The 18,739-nt window shown below is 40.7% G+C and overlaps 1 protein-coding gene across 2 annotated transcripts in view; it reads right to left on the reverse strand.

Moving 5' to 3' along the window:
• The window catches only part of GPR156 (G protein-coupled receptor 156), a 100,165-nt gene that overhangs the window by 26,950 nt on the left and 54,476 nt on the right, over positions 1–18,739 (reverse strand). For both annotated transcript variants that reach the window (XM_045851525.1, XM_045851523.1), the window contains exons 4-5: positions 568–703; positions 202–312 (exon numbers count right to left, since the gene is read on the reverse strand). In XM_045851525.1, coding sequence (XP_045707481.1) covers positions 202–312; positions 568–703 — 247 coding nt within the window. The remainder of the gene's footprint in view (positions 1–201; positions 313–567; positions 704–18,739) is intronic.

Genomic DNA, 18,739 nt, shown 5'->3' on the forward strand with positions numbered 1-18,739 from the left:
AAGACATATCTCTCCAGTAGCAGGAACATACAGCTTGAAGACTTAGGAGGCCACACCACTCCAAGGTTTAAAGTAAGAAGCAGGAACTTCAGACTAATGTAAAGGGGTCAGACCTAGAAATCTGGCAAAGCTTCTTGAGCTTCTAATCAATAGTGACCCTACCATCTGCAGTCAAGAGGAATGTACTTGCTGCCTACTCACCACTCTCTTGTCTGGGACCCTCTGGGTAAACACCTTGTAGAGTCGCCAGCTCTTCCCCAGAATGGGTCCGAACACAAGGGAGGTCCCAATGCACAGCATGGACAGTCTTACCTACAGGTGGAGATGGACAGGAGCAAAAGGCATGAGAGGAACTACTGTTATACTACACACATTCTGAACTGCAAAGCCTCAGTCCACACAGGCCGTGAAGCAGAAAGTGGGCTTTATTGACAAAACATTCTAGGGATTGCCTCTGAAAGTGCCCACACCAAGGACAAAGGCAAGTGCTACCCTTAGGAGCAGCTGATTTAAAAATGATCAAAACTTTAGCATTATACTTAAAACAAAATCTAAGACTTCACCTACCTGAATGAGAGTTTCCATTGAACTTCCCCCTGAAGCATCTCGATTCTGAATTCCAAAGAGGTAGGCACTACTATAAGTCAGACAGCTGCCCAGTAAGGTCACAATATTCAGGTTGGGACTGGACATCTTCACAATCCTAGAGGGAGTCAGGAAAAAAGACACTTATGGTCATGACCCCACACCCTGGGAGTGGACAGCACCTCCCCACCAGCATCATCTCTGGCACAGTCTCAGAGTGAAGGGCCACTAGGAAGAAACCAATTTATAGCCCTGTAAAATACTGTTATGATTTATTTAAATTTGTTTTCAAAGAAAACTAAATTCTGGCACTCCTTGCTTGCAAGTCTTTTAAAAGAAGGCCAACTTTTAAGAGTTAGGAGTTCTTCTTGAAGTTTGTGGTTGCTAAGAGACTGCTATTTGCAGCCTAGTGAAGAAATAGCTAGCAGGTAGATACCTAAAGAGATACAGTTTGAAGCCTTTAGAAATGAGTGGTAAACTACTATTTGAGAAAAGGTTTGGAAATTTCTTTTCATACACTATTAATTTATTTGATAAGTAAACTGTCTTCTTGTTTCTGCCTGGCTGAGAGAGAAAGGGGAATCAGGAATTGAAAGCAAGAATTATGGCAAGGGTCTTTTCCTGAGGAGTTTTAAATAAGAATACAGAGCAACTCAAGGATTAGAGGGAGGTGTGGACAGTAAGGGTCTCAGACAAACCCCAGACACCAGCAGAGGCTCAGGACAAGGCAGGTATGTGTGGATTCGTTAACCTTAGGGGAAAACCAGGCTTAAGTTGCTTTTTGGTTTGTTTGCTTTTTGTTATGGATAACAATTGAGAATTAAAAGCAACTGGTAACAATTAAGGAGGAATGCAATTGTACTTAAAAATTTTAGTCTAAATAGTGCATTTTACGTAAGTGCAATATTTATACTGAGTCATATGATAATTATACTTAGTTATATTTTTATTTTTAATAATATCTGAGGAGAAAAGCATTGCTATCTATAAACCTGGATTACCTGACTGACCACCTTAAAGTTCAGGGCCAAGGTAAAACCATCTGCTTAAAGCAGGCTATTTTAACGGCAGGCAAAATATCTAGGAGGCATTAAACTGTTGGCTAGCACTGGATTTGCAAACATCATAACTACCACTGGCCCAGCTTGATTACTTCATGGCTGGTAGCATAATTACATCCATACACTTTTATCCACACATGTAAGAACACCAAAGCACTGCCCCAGGACTCTGGCCCCAAGTATGGTAAGCCAGAGTCCAGTTGAACTTTCCTTTGTCTTGGAGCAAAAACCTTGAGTTTTTTCCTCCTCTAAAGTGAAAACAACACTTATGCATTCTCCTTATAAAATGGGGCTGTTACAGGGTGCAGCCTAGAGGGGGGGACCCCAAATGGGCATTTAAAATGGGGTCCAGAACTCAAGGTGTCCAGGAGATTTTAAGATGTCTCCACCCCACCCCCCCTCTCCCCCACGGTGTGGGTTGGGGGAAGGGACAAATGGAGCAGGGCCATTGAGAGCTGTTTTGCATAGCAACAGCCTTGCAGCTACCCTCTGGCGTGGTCATTTAACATATCTATAGCCTTTGGCTGGTCGCTTAGATATATTAAATAGCTGTGGCCATGCCCTGAGCCAGGGGAATGGAAGTAACTTCCCCACCAAGACGTGACTGGGGGCAGATCCCCCAAGCTACAGAACCTGCGTGGGAGCTCAGAGAAGATTGGCTCCAGGACGTGGGGCCACACCTGCCCAGACTCATAATGGCAGCCCAGTAAAGCTAGAAGGATATGAATTCTGGCATGTGAAGCCGAGTGTGGGAGGAGTTGGAAATGAGGCTGCAGAGGAAGATTGGCCGCGGGGATTTAAAACCCAGACTTGGCGGCCATTGGGGGGAGAACCACACAGCTTTGGCAGAGTGAGGACTCTCCCTTCCCGCAGCCCTGAGGAGGGGAACCATGTGGCTTTAGCAGAATGGGGAGGACCTCAGCCATTGGAAGAGGAGAACCGTGCTGCTTTAGGAGAGAGAACCACGCGGCCTTGACAGAGTGGAGACTCCCGCAGCCCTGAGAGGGAGAACCACGAGGCCCGGACAGAGCGGGGACCCCCACAGCTTTAGAAGGGGGAACCACCACCTGGTTTTAGCAGAGATCCCGGTGACTCAGCTGAGGGTGCCGGGAACCCAGGGAGGTCTCCCAGTCAAGATGGAGTATTAACTGAGAAGAACCAGAGGACTGCCTGAGCCATGGACTTCTATTTCCTTTCCTGAGATACGGTGCTCTGGACTGGGCAAAGGGGGAAGGAAGGAAGGACTGTGTCTGTTTGTGGGTGTTTTAAGGGACTTTAGGATTTTTGATGAAGACATTAGGTCACTACTTGAGGTCTGTATAGCATTAAATAAACATTTCCTTTCCTTTTCACGAATCTCTGGCATTGAGAGACGTCTTTCCTAGGGCGGCAGACATAACAGACCCGGGCCTTCTTTCAATAATAGTATATTTTCCCAGGCCCCCCTTGTTTGTTCTGTAACAGGGCTACTAATACCCCTCCCCCTCAGAGCTGTGAGGAGTTAATGAGGCAATACAGTAAGGCATGTGGCATAGGACCTGGCACATAGTAAGTGTATTGACAACAGGAGCTGATGATATGATGAATCTCACCATCTTCCAGGATTTAGAACCTAGGGATCACCTTTCCTTCTGTTTGTTTATAACCTATACCCAGTCAGTTGCCAATTTCTTTCACTTGTTATTTTGAAATCTCTCTGAGTTTTCCCCCACTCTCTATTCCTGCTACCACGTTTATCCAAGTTACAATTGTGTTAGGAGCAGTGGAAGTGGAGTCAGATGTGATGAATGGAAAACCTGGCTCTGCCGATCCCAGCTGTGAGACGATGGGCAAGTCATGCAACTACTGCTAGGTCCCTGTCTCCTCACATGTGAAATAGAGATAATACCACCTTTCATGTACACCCCACAGGTTATTGCAAAGATCAAATGAGTTGTGTGCCAAAACTCTTTGAAAACTCCAAGGTGATACAAAAATACTAATTTTCAGATTTTTAGTGTAACTTTTAGCTCTCTGTAACACCCATTTTTCCCTGTTCTAATACCTCCGGTACATTACTTTCAGACTTTTCTTAAAATACCACCATCATCATTTAACAAGAAAGCTGCATGTATAAATAACATTTTTATATTGTTTATCATAAGTCTCCTGTATCAAATTTAAGATCCAGCCCTAACATCATCAGTCCCATGTCTTCAAATTGTGGACACATGGAGAGGAATCTTCCCTAGATTCTTTATCCCTTCCCATAAGAAGGAGACTATGTGGTGAATACTGACTACCGAAATGAGAGCAATGCTAACCAGCAGCTCCACAAAACATGTTAAGAAGAGTAATACATCTGAGAGACCAGGGCAGACACTGATTCAGAAGGGAGAGCACCACTGAGCTGGGACGGGCCACTTGGTACAGTCAGAAGTTTGGGCAATGGTACTACTACTGGGTGGGCTTCTGCAAGACCAGTAACCAAGGCCATTCCTCCCCATGGCCACCTACAAGCTCCTGGGCATGAGCAATAAACATCTGACGATGACCTCCTCACTCAGCAATTTTCCAGGTTTCACAGCCTCACATCTGTGTGGCCTGACAGGTAGGTTTCTCCATTCTTCACTATGGGCCCATTTTATTTGAACACCACTGTACAGTCAGATCTCCTTTCATGTAATTCAGTACTGCATGAAATCCTGATATGGAACCCTTCCTGAATTAGGAGGAATTCAATTTAGTTATTTTTGACAAAGTATATATTACATAGTCTTCATATCTCAGAAGTTGATACAAATTCATTTTTTAAATGGAATATTATGGACTTATATATGTATATTTCATAGTAAAACAATTTTACTGAGAACTTGCCTCAGAAAAACAAATGAAAGGAAAATAATTTACCTATTTTATTTGGCCAAGGTAACACCTGTAAAGTCACTAAAAAGTGAATTATCTCCAATTCAGGACATGAATTATATACACCTGGGGAATGTCTTTGATCGGAATTCAACCAGCAATTTCATTTATATTTTCCTGTTAAACTAAAAGATGAAACTACATTTGCTGAATACTTTAATCAATCACAACCCATAATTTCCACAAAGGAAAAAGATTTAAATATATACTCAATTGTAAAGAGCAAGTCACATCTAGATTATTTGTGTCACATTTACAAAGAGATAAAAGCTTGGGCTGTGTTACCAGCAGTCAAAAATGAGATTTTTTTTTCTTAAAGTTTACATAGTGATCTCATCATTTTCTTCATTTACTGATTGGCAATATAAAGCAAGGGCTCTCTTGATTTTTTATTCTCAAGTAAGTTCTCAGTACCTAAGAGAAGTATATCTGTATACATCTACAGAACTTGTATGAACTTGGATTATCATCTCAATAGTCTATAAAGAATTTGGATGCATCAATGACATCCATTGGGGTATAAGTATGATGTTTTAAAAATCGTTATCAAATATTGGTTTCTGAATTTAAAGGTTTATTATTCTTAGAATTATGGAGGACTGATGGGTCATGCTATTGTTTCTTTTTAACGATGGCATGTTTCTTTTTAACGAGGTGCAGTCTCAGGTAGAGACTGCACCTGAAAACAGACCTGCAGATGGGGCAGAGGGTGGTTCTTGGCTTGCTGCTACTATAGAAAACTTTCCTCACATGTCACAGGGCCATGCTTTCTACAATGCTCCATGAGTTGATATAAATGGTATCACTGAGCTGGAAACATATCTAAAACAAAACATGAATGTATTTGCAAAAAAATATAATAAAACAATAAAGAATAAATTGTGAAGATTTACGGAATTTCTTTTTCAATCCACTGTTTTTGATTTGTGCCACAGTAGGACTATAAATCTCTGATCTGGATCTGTTCTAAACAGCTTTATTATGATTTTTGTCTGGTGTTTCAGCAACCATGATCATTTTTCTATCTTGCTTATTTCTAATCTATTAGGTTCAAATCTGAATCCAATTCAAATTCTGTATACCTCAAACTAATATTTGTGTAACCTGGCTAGTCATTTATATTAAAACTTTGTATCACAGGGACAAGAGCAGCCTGGCCCTGATCCTTTCTCTCCTGCCTGGGCCAACATCCTAGTAGACCACCCTAGGAGATTTCATTAACCTTTCAACCTTCAGAGTTCTAAATTCTTTAAACAGAATGACTTCACTTTGTTTCACTTTCAGACACCCATCCCCAGGGTCATACCCTGGGCCTTATGCTTATTCAGAATGGTACCACTTCAGAAATTTTAAACATCACTTCCATTCTCTGATCATAATCCATCCAAAATTTAACTCTTAGTCTTCTTTTTAAATTTTATTTTTCAATTACAGTTGACATTCAATATTATTGTATGTTAGTTCAGATCTACAGCATAGTGGTTAGACAATCACATAACGTACAAAGTGACACCCTGATAATTCAAGTACCCAGTTGGCACCACACATAGTTATTACAATATTAATGTAATTTTACATCCCTGTGATCATTTTGTATTTTACATCACTATTACTATCTTGTAACTGCCATCTGCACTTATCAATCCTTTCACCTTTTTCACCCAGATCCCCAACCACCTCCCCTCTGGCTACCCTCAGTCTGGTCTCTGCATCTGTGAGTCCGTTTCCCTTTTTTCGTTCATTTATTTTTTTCTTTAGATCCCACATATAAGTGAAATCATATTGTATTTGTCTTTCTCTATTTGACTTATTTCATTTAGCATGTAGGCCCTCTAGGTCTACCCATGTAGTCACAAAAGGTAAGATCTCATTCTTTTTTATGGCCAAGTAATATTCCATTGCATACCACCACTTTCTTATCCACTTGTTTATTGATGAGCACTTGGGTTGTTTCCATATCTTGGCTATTATAAACAATGCACAATAAACATAGATGTGACTATATCTTTTAAAGTTTTAACTCCTAGTTTCCCCCTCAACCTGTTTCTCTCAAAGTCGGTGCCAATTTAGATAATGGTAACTCCATCTTTCTATTTGCTTGGACCAAAAATCTTGGAGTCATCCTTAACTCTTGCTCACCACCCATGTCCAATCTATCATGAAATCCTATTGGCTCTATCCTTGAAACACATCCAGAATCCAACTAGTATACTTCTCACCAGCTCTGCTGCCAATTCCCTGATCAAAGCCTTACTTAGCATATCTCAATTGGATTATTGCAATAGCCTCCTAACTTGTCTCCCTGCTTCTACACTGGACCCTCCCTATGTCTATTTTCAACAAAGAAGCCAGAGCAGTCCATTAAAGGTGAATCAGATCATGTCACTTCTCTGCTCAAAACACTGCAATGATGCTCCATCTTACTCTGAAGAGAAGCCAGTCTTTTCCAGGGTCCGTAAGACTTACACAGTTGGTCCCCGTTACGTCTCTACCTCATTTCCTACTTTGTCCCCTGCCCACTCCACTCCACAGAGGCCTCCTTACTGTTCCTGGAAATACGAGACACCCACACACTTCAAGGCTTTGAAGTGGCTATTCCCCCTGCCTGGAATATTTATTTCACACATCTGCACAGTTTATTCCCCCTCTCCCTTCATGTCTTTGTTCACCTAGGGCTATGATGACAATCCATGTAAAATCACACCCTTCCCCCAGAATTCCAAATCCTTCTGGTCCTGCTCTATTCTCTCCATCCCCATCCCTCCATAGTACTTATTGCTTTCTAATGTATTGCTTCATTTACATAGTTATTACTGTTGTTGTTTATTTCTTCTCCTCCCAATTAGAATTGTTCATAATGTACTCCCAGCACTAGAACACTACATCGAATATTGAAGGCACTCAATAAATACTTGATGAATAAATAAATCAGCCTCCTGTCCTCCAGCCCCTTCATTTGCTTACCTCTGACACACTTGCTCTCAAACAGGCTACAGGCCTCCAGTTCATTGGTTTTTATGCTGCCTCACAGTCTATTAGCCTCTCCTCCTTTCTCTACCTAATTTCTAACCTCTGGTTGGTCATCTGAACTGTTCTCTCAACAACATCCAGTTCTGGTTGTAAACAAGCCCTTTTGCTGCATCTGTCCCACAAAATTATCATCAAAATTACAATCCATTGTCTGCTTTACCCCCAGGCAGCTGAGTGCTGGGGGAGAAAATTATACAGCCTTGCAGATTGTTGCCACCAAAATAGATGGCCTCCAACATCAATCAGCGAGGCTCACTCTGCTACGAATCTTTTTATTTCCCCATGAGGCATTTGTTAATATTTTCTTTGTAAGCAACTCATCTCATTGGATTCAAAGAAGTAAGAGTACATTTCTGTCTGACTGACACCCTTAGTCTAGGTTTGGTGCCCTCCTCTGTGATTTTATAACACCCCAGGGTATATGAGCATCAATACAATTGTCATGTTACAGTCCCAACTTTTTATGTTTGTTCCACTAGACAGTTTCTACTCCTCAAAATCCAGGCTGTTTCTTATTTATCCGAATTTCAGTCCCCAGCACAGTCTTTGGAAAATGACAAGTGTTCCATAACCATTAGTTAGTGAAAGAATGAATTCATCAATGAATATAGAAGACCAATCTTTCCTTCCTTTCTTTTCCCTTCCCTAGTCTCATTTTCACTTGGCGGTGTTCTCTCTTAGGTGACTAATGACCATAAAGCAGCAGAGATCCTTGACAGTCAGAGGGAGAGCCAAGAGCTGTGTCAATGCCTCAGTGTTAAAACAAGAGGGGTGCTGGTAGGAGTTTCAGGCGGATCCCTTTGGTCCCTCCTGGAATGGATGAGAATTCCCTGGCATTACTGAACACAAAAGGACCAGAGATGTTCTGGGGGCTCTGGGTTCTGTGGACTTCATAGACACTGGATTTTGATCACTTGGCAAATCCCCCTACTCTAAACCCTCACTGAAAAGCCTCTTCCTCTGGGTGAGCCCCTCCTTTGCTTCCCTGTCAAGCATGATGCTGAAGGCAGTGTAAAAATAAATGAGAGAAGGGATCATTGTGGTTGTGAAGCTTCTGCTCTCCCATTCTCTTTGCTTCTAGGAAAGTGCAGCATCTTGGGGCTGTATATTTTCACATATGCGCACCTGCATATGTATTTGCTTGTCTCCAGTGAAATCAGGCCACTTAAAAGATTCCTTTCTATTGGCTGAATTCTTCCTGGAGAATTCCCCCAGGCAATGTTCTTGTCTAATATTTCTCTCACATCGTGTGTCAAGGGCCATGCAGGCCCAGTGATATGAGGACAGCCCTTGTCAAACAACTGATGGATGAGACCTCTTCATCACCATACTGGTTAGACTCTTGTAGCGTACATCTGCTCAAAGGTTAACAATCCCATCCCATTCTGTTGCTACAGAAAATCTGCTGATCTTTGACTGCTGCTTGCAGCTAGGCTAGGAAGCATGCCTTGTCTTTACATCCTTGCAGCCAGTAAATTATGTTTTGTCATGAGCTAAACCACTCAGCACTGCCTCCTGTCCTGGCTGGGCTTGTATTGTCTAAATTTGTCTGCTTTCCCTTAGTCGTAAGTACTGGTGTAGAATTCTTTTAGATGAAGAGAGTGAGCTCCCTACCTACTATTCTGTCTGTTCAGGCCTACAGTTGCTGAAGCTGGAAAGGAAGTGAAATAACAAAGACATTCTGCCTGCACAATAGCTAAATGATTAGCCGTGGTTGGACCTGATGAAATCTAAGGTTCCTTTCCAGCTCTTCCCTTAACTTATTCCAGAGGAAAGTTTCTTTTTCCTGCCACTAGTTTATTTCCATTTCTGCTTCTCTACTTTAAGCAGGAAAAACAGGCTGACCTGACATGCATTAAGATTATTTCCCAATCAACCTGTTATCAATCAAGCAAAATATTTAGGTATTATGTGCAAAAGAAAATTTGCCAAATATCCTACCCCCAAATTCCCTTTTAGTAGATGACCTCAGTGTCTCCATGTTTTATTCATTATAATCTTAAATGATATTCCTGTGTCAAACATGAACTCAACAGTTCCTAAATATTGGCTTGTCAGGGTAAGAAGAACTGGAAGCTGGAGGGCAATAAGACACAATTCCTGTCCTCAGCTCATTAGGACACCAACTCCCTGGCTTCATTTTTTAAAAAATTTCTTTATTTTTTATTTTTTTATTTAACTGTTGTTCAAGTACAGTTTTCTGTCTTTTACTTCCATCCTAGCCAACCCCCTAGCTGTGTCCTCCCATTCCACCCCCCACCCCCTAGTTTTTGTCCATGTGTCCTTTATACTTGTTCCTGCAAACCCTTCCCCTTTTCCCCTGAAATTCCCTCCCCTCCCCTCTCTGGTCACTGTCAGCCTGTTTTCAATTTCAGTGTCTTTGGTTATATTTTGCTTGTTTGTTTGTTTTGTTGTTTAGGTTCCTGTTAAAGGAACCTTTCTGTGGCTCAATTTTCTTATTCTGTATTTTCATATTTTGAAATAGAAAAAAATTTTAATATGATATAAGCAGTTGTTTTCTGTGTTCACTGGGCCATGTAACAAAACCTAGGTATATGAATGTAGGTTTATTACAGGTGTTTATATGTGAATATGCATATAAACTTCCAGTGTACAAATTTCAGAATACAGAACTCTCCTGTACTGTGAATAGACCTAATGACCAATTTAAAAATCCACCCTTGCACATATTTTTAAAGCCAAAATGTGGAAATTTAGGTGTGATACCAATGCCACTGCTTCATTATCCCAACTCAAGCTAAGCACAGTAGTGAAAAAGCACACTGAGGGGTTCAAGATAAGCTGGTGATAAGAGGAAAAAAAGACCCAAAGGGCACACTTAGTAGAAGGGAGTTTGTATGGCTTTATTGGGTGTGTTATGGCCATATTCCACATCAATTTTTTAAGAAGTTAGTTTCCAAATGTATTTTTATTATGTTATATACAATTGTAATATATTTTAAATGTGTTTTAAAATGCTGGGGGTGGGGAGAAACAAAAAAAAATCCTCTTCCCTCAAGTAAACTCAGACCCTAGAGTGTGAGCAGCATTGTAATTTATAAACTGCTGGTTTCAATTTCCTTCCTCCCTTAGCTGCAGGGAGCAGGCCTCGGGCACTTCCCAGCAGGAGACTTGTCATATTCCCCAAAGGGCAGAGCAGATGCCCTGATTTTAAGTAGAACACAGGGCACAACCACAATTGGCCACATGAAACATCCAATGACAGGGACTCTGCTGTGAAGCAGAACATTATAGTCTACCAGGTGACATGTAAATTCATCTCTCTGAGGCACAAAAGATTTGCCTGCCTGAAACACACTGAGGAGGTTTCCTTTCCCTCTTCTATTCTTTCTCTTCCTCAGGTTTTTGGCAGGAGAACTTTGGGCCTCGGTGAATTTGACAGGAATCCTGAACAACCATAGCTGCTGGATCAGTCACCACTGGGCTAGAATCTGGGAATTCCTGCTGTGGGGACTGGGTTTTCCTTAGCTGTGTCCCCATCAGCACCTTCTACAGGGCCCTAAACCTAGTGGAAACCAATGAAACATTTGCTTTCCTGGATAAATTAGACTCAGAAGGCTCTTAGAGGTCCAGGACTTAGAAGAGATAAGAGGGTGACTACTAGAAGGGCAGGACCTGCTTGCTCCCTATCACCCTGCTCCTGCGAATTGCCCAGGGTGTGATTTGAGTCTTAGGGTTCTAAGGAACATAGCTTACACCAGTGATCCGGACTGACTGCCTCATTTTAAGGTGAGGGACCTACATACACTTTTATAGTCATGTAGGTACCACATTGGGACAGCTTATCCAGACGTCCCAGCTCCTGGTTCCCTCCAGTGTTCTCTCACTCCCCCCACCTTCCGCCCCTCATTTATCCAGCCACCTGGGACCCAGTGTCTCCTTCTGACCAATGGGCTTCTACAAGGGGCCTTCCTGACACTGGTTTCTACTGTCCAGCAGTAATGCTGGGAGGCCAAGTGTTTTCACTTGCCCCCTTGTAGGGTAAGTGGAGGCAGTCTGGCTTCCTCACCCAGGTGTCTGGGTAACTAAGGGAAGCAGTTTTCCCATAACCTTGAGAGGGCCTGATAAGTAGTGTTCTCATAGCCTTGAGACAAGGTCCGAAAAACTGTTCCCATAACATGAAGTGAGCTCACATGTGCAGAATTATGTTATGTTATGTAATGTTCTGGCAGTTTTCTAGCTTTGTTCTCCTCTAGTTCTTAAGCAGATAGGGACTCCCTACTGGCTGCCATGATGGGTGCCATGCTGGGGACAAAGGGCCACAACATGTGCCATGCAAAGACATGCAGGGAGACACACAGCTTGCAGTGTGCATGGCTCACCCACCCATGAATAAAGGCATGCCAGACATCCCAATGGCTCTGTGAATATTTTTCCATCTGCCTGAATACCATGGACCTGCCCAGCCTTGAAGGGTTGCAACACACCCCTCAACCGAGTCTCCTCAAAGACCTCATTTAGCTAGCATTCATCAAGAGGAGAGAGAGAGGACGTCCTGAGAGAGCTCGTCCTGCTGGGCTCTGTCTATTTCTGCCAATTCTGATTTTTGGCTTGGACCTCGGACCTTAGCAGGGTTCTCATTCTGACTCCAAGCTTTACTTACTGGCTGGAACCCCAGACTAAATTCTTGCTACATAGTTTTGGGCTCTTGGTTTCCATCATTGCCTGGTATTTCCAAGTCCTGGCCCCAGCAATGGCCTGGAAATGGCTGCCCTAGGCTATGACAGGAGTTGTGTGTTCTGTCCTGTAATCTGATGTGAAAGGAACAACTGTTAGTTAATCTCTTTGTTCGTGTTTAAGCAGCTTTCATGGATTAATGCTGAGGTAACATGATGCAGTGGAAAAAGCATGGGCTTTAAAATCAGACTGACTAAACTTACTAGCTGTATGCGGTGGGTGACTTGCTGAGGCAGTTTTCACCTGAAAGTGTGGAAAATAAGATTTATCCTCCTGGGTGCTATAAAGGCTAGAGATATGCATCCTAAGTGAAAGCACATAAGAGGCCTGTTATAGAAAGTAACAGCTATCAATTTTAAGTTAAATTATCTGTATTTACATATATAGGGATAAGTGCTAATTTTATTAAGAGTTCAAATACTGAAGGACCCTGACACATCTTTGAGTCATCAAAAAGTACATATTATAGATGATTCTATGTTTTTTTCTATTTCTTAGAATATCGGTAATGGTAGGAAATAATATTAAAAGAGTAGCCAACATTGATTATATATTTAATATGTGCTAGGCAGTTGCTAAGTGCTCTACATAAACTATCTAATGTAGTCTTCACAGCATTCTGAGATAAGTAGTGTCACTAGCCCTATTTTTAAATAGGGAAATGGGATTCGGAGCAAAGTTCAATACAGGGATCACATCACATGACTAGTAAATGCCAGAGCTGGGATTTGAGGTGGAGTTGGATTCCAGAGCCTGAGTGCTTATGCCATTTAATCTTTCGCTATTCACACACTTAACCTTTTGTGAATATTGTTAAAGATGAGCCCTCATCCCTCTTTCCATTTCCCCACTTGGGCCTATTGAGGAAAGGCTTTCACCTTCCTCTTTACCCCAGGACTCTCTCTACCCCCAAGTGAGCAGGAGTGAGCAGTGGGCCTGGAGAGAGGTTGACAGGCCTGGGCTGAGGTTTACCAGATGGTCTCCAAGGCAAGAATCTCCACTCCTCTTTCTTCCTTTCCCACCTCTACCAGGCAGGGAGCGCGCCTCCACTTCCTGGGCCCCATTTCAGCATTATATCAAGTAGTGCTTTCTAATCTAGCTTTCACCAGAAAACTCTGCTTCTTTTTTCCCCTCAAAAAAAAAACGTTTTATTTTGAAATTATTTAAAGCTTGCAAGGAGTTGCAAAATAGAACAGAGTGTCTGTGTACTCTTCACCCAGCTTTCTCCAAAGACAACATCTTACATAACTAAAGTACATCATCGAAACCTGGAAATCGACACTGGCGCAATACTATTAACTAAACTATACACCCTCTTCGAATTTTACCTGTTTTCACATGTACTCTGTGTGTGTGTGTGTGTAGTTCTATGAAACTTATCACATGTACAGTAACTATCACCATAATCAGGATACTGAACTGCTCCATCATGCAAACCAAACAAGACCTCCCTCAAACTACCCCTTTATAGTCATACTTTCCCTCAACTGTAACCCTTGGCAACCTCTGATCTATTCATCACTATAAATTTGTCTCTCAAGAATTCAATATAAATAGAATCATACAATGTGTAAACTCTTGAGATTGACTTTTTCCTTTACTTGGCATAAGGCCCTTGAGATTAATTCAAGGGGTTGCATGTATTAAAAGCTTGTTCCTTTTTATTGTCAGGTAGTGTTCCATTGTATGGATGTACCATAGTTTGTTATCCATTCATCTGTTGAAGGAGGTTTGTGTTGTTTTAGTTTTGATTGTTACAAATAAAGCTGCTGTATTTATATACAAGTTTTTGTGTAAACATAGTTTTCACTTCTCCAGGGAAAACACCCATGAGTATGATTGCTGAATTACACAATGAGTGTATTTTTTATTTTGTACAAAGCTGCCAAACTGTTTTCCATGGCAGCAGTAACATTTCACTAGGTATAGTCAGGATGTGTGTTGGCTTGTGTGGCACATGTCTATCTTTAAGAGAAAAAACCTTGGCTATCATTTGATTATCAGCCCTTTGTGTTTGTCTGCATGCACTCTGACTAGACCAAATCCTGGAGGGGAGGGAAGTATGTTTTAGACTCTGAATTATTTTTTTAAATTCATTTACTGATTTTGAGAGAGAGAGAGGGGGAAAAAAAAACATTGATTTGTTGTTCCACTTATTTATACATTCATTTGTTGACTCTTGTATATGCCCTGACTGGGTATTGAACCCACAACCTTGGCATATTAGGATGATGCTCTGCTAGCTGAGCTACCTGGTCAGGGCTAAGGTCCAAATTCTTATCAAGTATCTCCTATGTGCCTGACTCTGGCAGGTGCTAGAAAATACACAAAGGTATTGGATTTGACATTTAGGACTCAATATGTAGCATAGGAGAATAATATGTAAATAGTTAAATATGATTATAAATATAAAAGACTGAATAGGTAAATATGTAGTAAGTAACATGGGTATATGGAAAGTACCATGGGCATTGATAAAGGAACTGAGCCTTAGGACAGTGGCTCTTAAATTTCAGAATTGATAAGAATCCCCTAAAAAGCTTATGAAAATACAATCTGGTCATCATCCCCAAGCTTCTGATTCAGCAGGGTCTAGGGTAGAGCTCTGAGAATTTTTATTTCTACCAAGTTCCCAGATGCTACTGAAGCTGCTGGTCCAGGGACCACATTTTGATGGATAAGACTGTTTTACAGGATGGACAGGAGTTTGTCAGGTGAAAAATGAGGAGAGTCATGTAACAGGGAAGTGTGAACAAAGGCATGGTGATGCAAGGGCATGGTGATGCAAGTGCATGGTGTACTTGAGGAATGGCTATTACCTTGCATGATGAGAGCACAACTTAATTTAAGGGAATAAGCAGAAACTGTAGATGAAGACCAGATTACAAAAGATCTTAAATGCTTACCTAAGGAGTTGTGTAGTCAGTAGAAGCCTATGTTGAAAAACCAAGTCTATGTTTGAAAACAATGCTGGCAAGTGGGCAGTAGCTCAATTGGAAATGGAAAAGACCAGTTAGGGGGCTACTGTAATTATTCATATAAACAATAGATCAGAGTGATGGAGAGGGACAGTAGGAGACAGATCTAAGAGACATTTCAGAGGTTTAATGTCTAAGACTTGGTGACTAATTGGGTGTGTAGGGAGACAAAAGGATCCCAAATGAGGAATAGATGGATGGCAGTGCTATTAACTGAGACAGGAAAGACATGGAAGTAGAGGGAGATAGGGGTAAGGTATGACTCTGGTTTTTGGTCACTGAATCTGAATTGACTGAGGAACATCCATCTGACAATATCAACTATGAAGTCAGGAAATCGGATTTGAAAGGGGTGGGGCTTGGGGATACGCCACAGGAGGGTTAAAGACCAGATGAGGGGTATAGTGTAAGATGTGAACCAAGACTGGAACCCAAGGTGATATCAAAAGTTCATGGGTAGGTAGAGTTCAGGAACCAGGGAAAGCTGCTGGTAAGAACCAGAAAGGTAAAACCAGGGCACTCATGTATGGTAAAGTCAAGAAAAGAGGTTTCAGAAAGGAGGAATAGAGAAGATGGTTAAATGTTACATGGCTTTGGACTAAATGGGATGGAGTCTAATAATATCAGTTGATTTAATGACTTTGGCAAACATCATTTCAGTGGAATCAGGCCATGGGTTGAATAATGAATTGGAGACAAGAAGTAGAGGTAGCTAGTAAAGATCACCATTTTAAGATACTTGATGGTAGAAGGAGCCAGAGGGTTGGGACAATAGCTTCAGGAAGAGACATGACCAAGAGATACACTCCTTTCAGAGGCCTTCCAGTCCCTCAAGAGGAATGACAACAGATTCTAGTGATTAATCAGTATTTATGCAACTACCTGACTCAAAATACACAAAACATCAAAAAACTATTTGATCAACAATTACTGATCCATCCACAGGGAGCATTTTGAGTGTGCAGGTCATTCTGGTATCTTTCTCAGTAAAGTCAGAGATACATAATTAGTTTAGTCTTCTTGTCTTTTGGTTTCTGAGCATGCCCTGTGCCCATTATTATCAGCAAAAGATCCCTCCTTTATTCTAGCTTTTTCCTTTTAATAGAGTTAAATATTCCCTTTATGTGTTTTGAACCCACCTCCAAGGTGCTTCTCAAAGTCCTTTTTCCTACTTTGTAGCTAAGCTGACAAACTCTGTGGGCACTCTGCTTTCTTCTGGGGCATTTATACATTCATTGATTGGGAGACACCTTTTCCCTCCACTGTGTCTCCAATCTTCCTATGACTTTCAAAAGCCTACCTTTCAATTTTCTCCTTAATATTCACATTTTGTCAGTTTTCTTTTGAATACTGAATAATTGAGATGTACTTTCTGGGCTTATGGATTTGATTGTGTCACAATTACTCACATTTATTGACTTACCCGTAGTTACCTCCTAAGTCAGGGGTGTCAAACTCATTTTCACCGGGGGCCACATCAGCCTCATAGTTGCCTTCAAAGGGCCGAATGTAATTTCAACTCCTTGACAGTTAAGGAGTAGTTACATTTATACAGTCTTAAAATTATTTTATGGATGAACACTATTCATCAATAAAAAATTGTCAAAGGATTTGAATAGACATTTCTCCAGAGAAGATATACAAATAGCCAATATGTTCACGAAAAGATGCTCAACATTATTAGCCATCAGGGAAATGCAAATCCAAATCACAATGATTTGAGTAAAATCAAAACCACAAAACCACTTTGTTGGCTAAAATAAAAAAATGATAACAAGTGGTCACAATGATGTGGAGAAATTGGAACCCCCAAACATTGCAGGTGAGACTGCAAAAAGGTATAGTCACTTTAGAAAACATATTGGCACTTATGAAAATACAGAGCCAGCATATGACTTAGCAATTCCACTCCTAGGCATATACCCACGACAAAGAAAAACATATGACCACACAAAAACTTGCACATAAATGTTCATAGCAGAATATTATTTTTAATAGTGAAAAACTGGAAACAACCAAATACCTATCAACTGATGGGCGGAAAAACAAAATGTGGAATATGCATACAACAGAACATTGCTCATCAATGAAAAGAAAATGAAGTATTGCTTTCTACTACAACATGGATGAACCCTGTAATGATTATGTTAATATTGTGTTAAGTGAATGAAACCAGACACAAAGGGCCTGATATTTTATGATTCCATTTGTATGTATTGACCAGATTAGGCAAATCTACAGAGACAGCAAGAACACTAGTAGCTGCTAGAGGCTGAGGGGAGAGAGGAATGGGGAGAAACTGCAAATGGGTATGAAGTTTCTTTTTGGGATTTCTTTTAATAAAAACTTTCTGGAATTAGACAGTGGTAATGGTCACCCAATACTGTAAATATACTAAAAACTATTTAACTGTACACTCTAAAAAGGTAAATTTCATGGGACATGAATTATATCCCAAAGAAAAAAAGAGTAAGTGTATTCCTATTGTTATCTGATAGGTCTGAGAATGTTTACCCATGGAGATTCGAGAAAGGCTCCCTTTGCCAGTAACATTCCTATTTTACTGTTGTTTGCTGTGCATCTCACACAAAACTAGGCCACCTCCTCTCTTTTCTTTTGAGACTCTAAAGTCCAAGGCAAAGTCTCATAATATGCTACAATAAAACATCTAGCTTTGGTCATAGAAGGAAAGTCAATTCTAGAGAAGGAAAACTAGAATGTGAGGGTCTCTGTTGAATGAGGACAGACTATTAAGCAATGCAGTCTGGAAAGGGGAAGGTCAGTGGGGATGTGACAGAAACCTATTAATTCACTAAGAGATCTTGAGTATGGTAGAATGAAATTCTGGAATATTTGAAAGATAGAATACCACTTAAAAGTTCAGGTGTACAAATTTAGGACATGAAAAATAAAGTAACAACTTCATAAAATAGGTAGTGATTTCAGGATGATCATTATCACCTAAGAGTTCATGTAGGCAATAAAATATAGTTTTAAGAAAATGGCCTCTTAGTAGATTATTTGACCAAAATGAGTTACCTACTAATAGTTTTTGTTGCTCTCTCCTTAAAATGTTGAAAAAATTTTAAAATTGTGGTGAGATACAATAAAATTACATATAAAAATAACATAAAGTTACCATCTTAACCATTTTTAATTTTTTTAATCATCACCCAAGGATATTTTTCCCATTGCTTTTAGAGAGAATGCAAAGGGGAAAGAGAGAGAGAAAGAGAGAGACAGAGAGTCATTGATGTGAGAGAGAAACAGTGATTGGTTGCTTTCTTGTGTGTGCCCTCACAGGGGATCAAACCCACAATGTGGGTATGTGCCCTGACCAGGTATTGAACCTGCAACACTCCAATCAACTGAGCCACACTGGCCAGGGCACCTTCTTAACCATTTTTAAGTGTATAGTTCAGTCATGTTAATTATATTCACATTGTTGTTCAACCAAGCTCCAAAACTTTTTCATCCTGCAAA

The sequence above is a fragment of the Phyllostomus hastatus genome, unplaced genomic scaffold (genome assembly GCF_019186645.2).
Source record: "Phyllostomus hastatus isolate PE091 unplaced genomic scaffold, TTU_PhHast_1.1 phas_contig_86, whole genome shotgun sequence".
In the NCBI taxonomy this organism is placed as follows: Eukaryota; Metazoa; Chordata; class Mammalia; order Chiroptera; family Phyllostomidae; genus Phyllostomus; species Phyllostomus hastatus.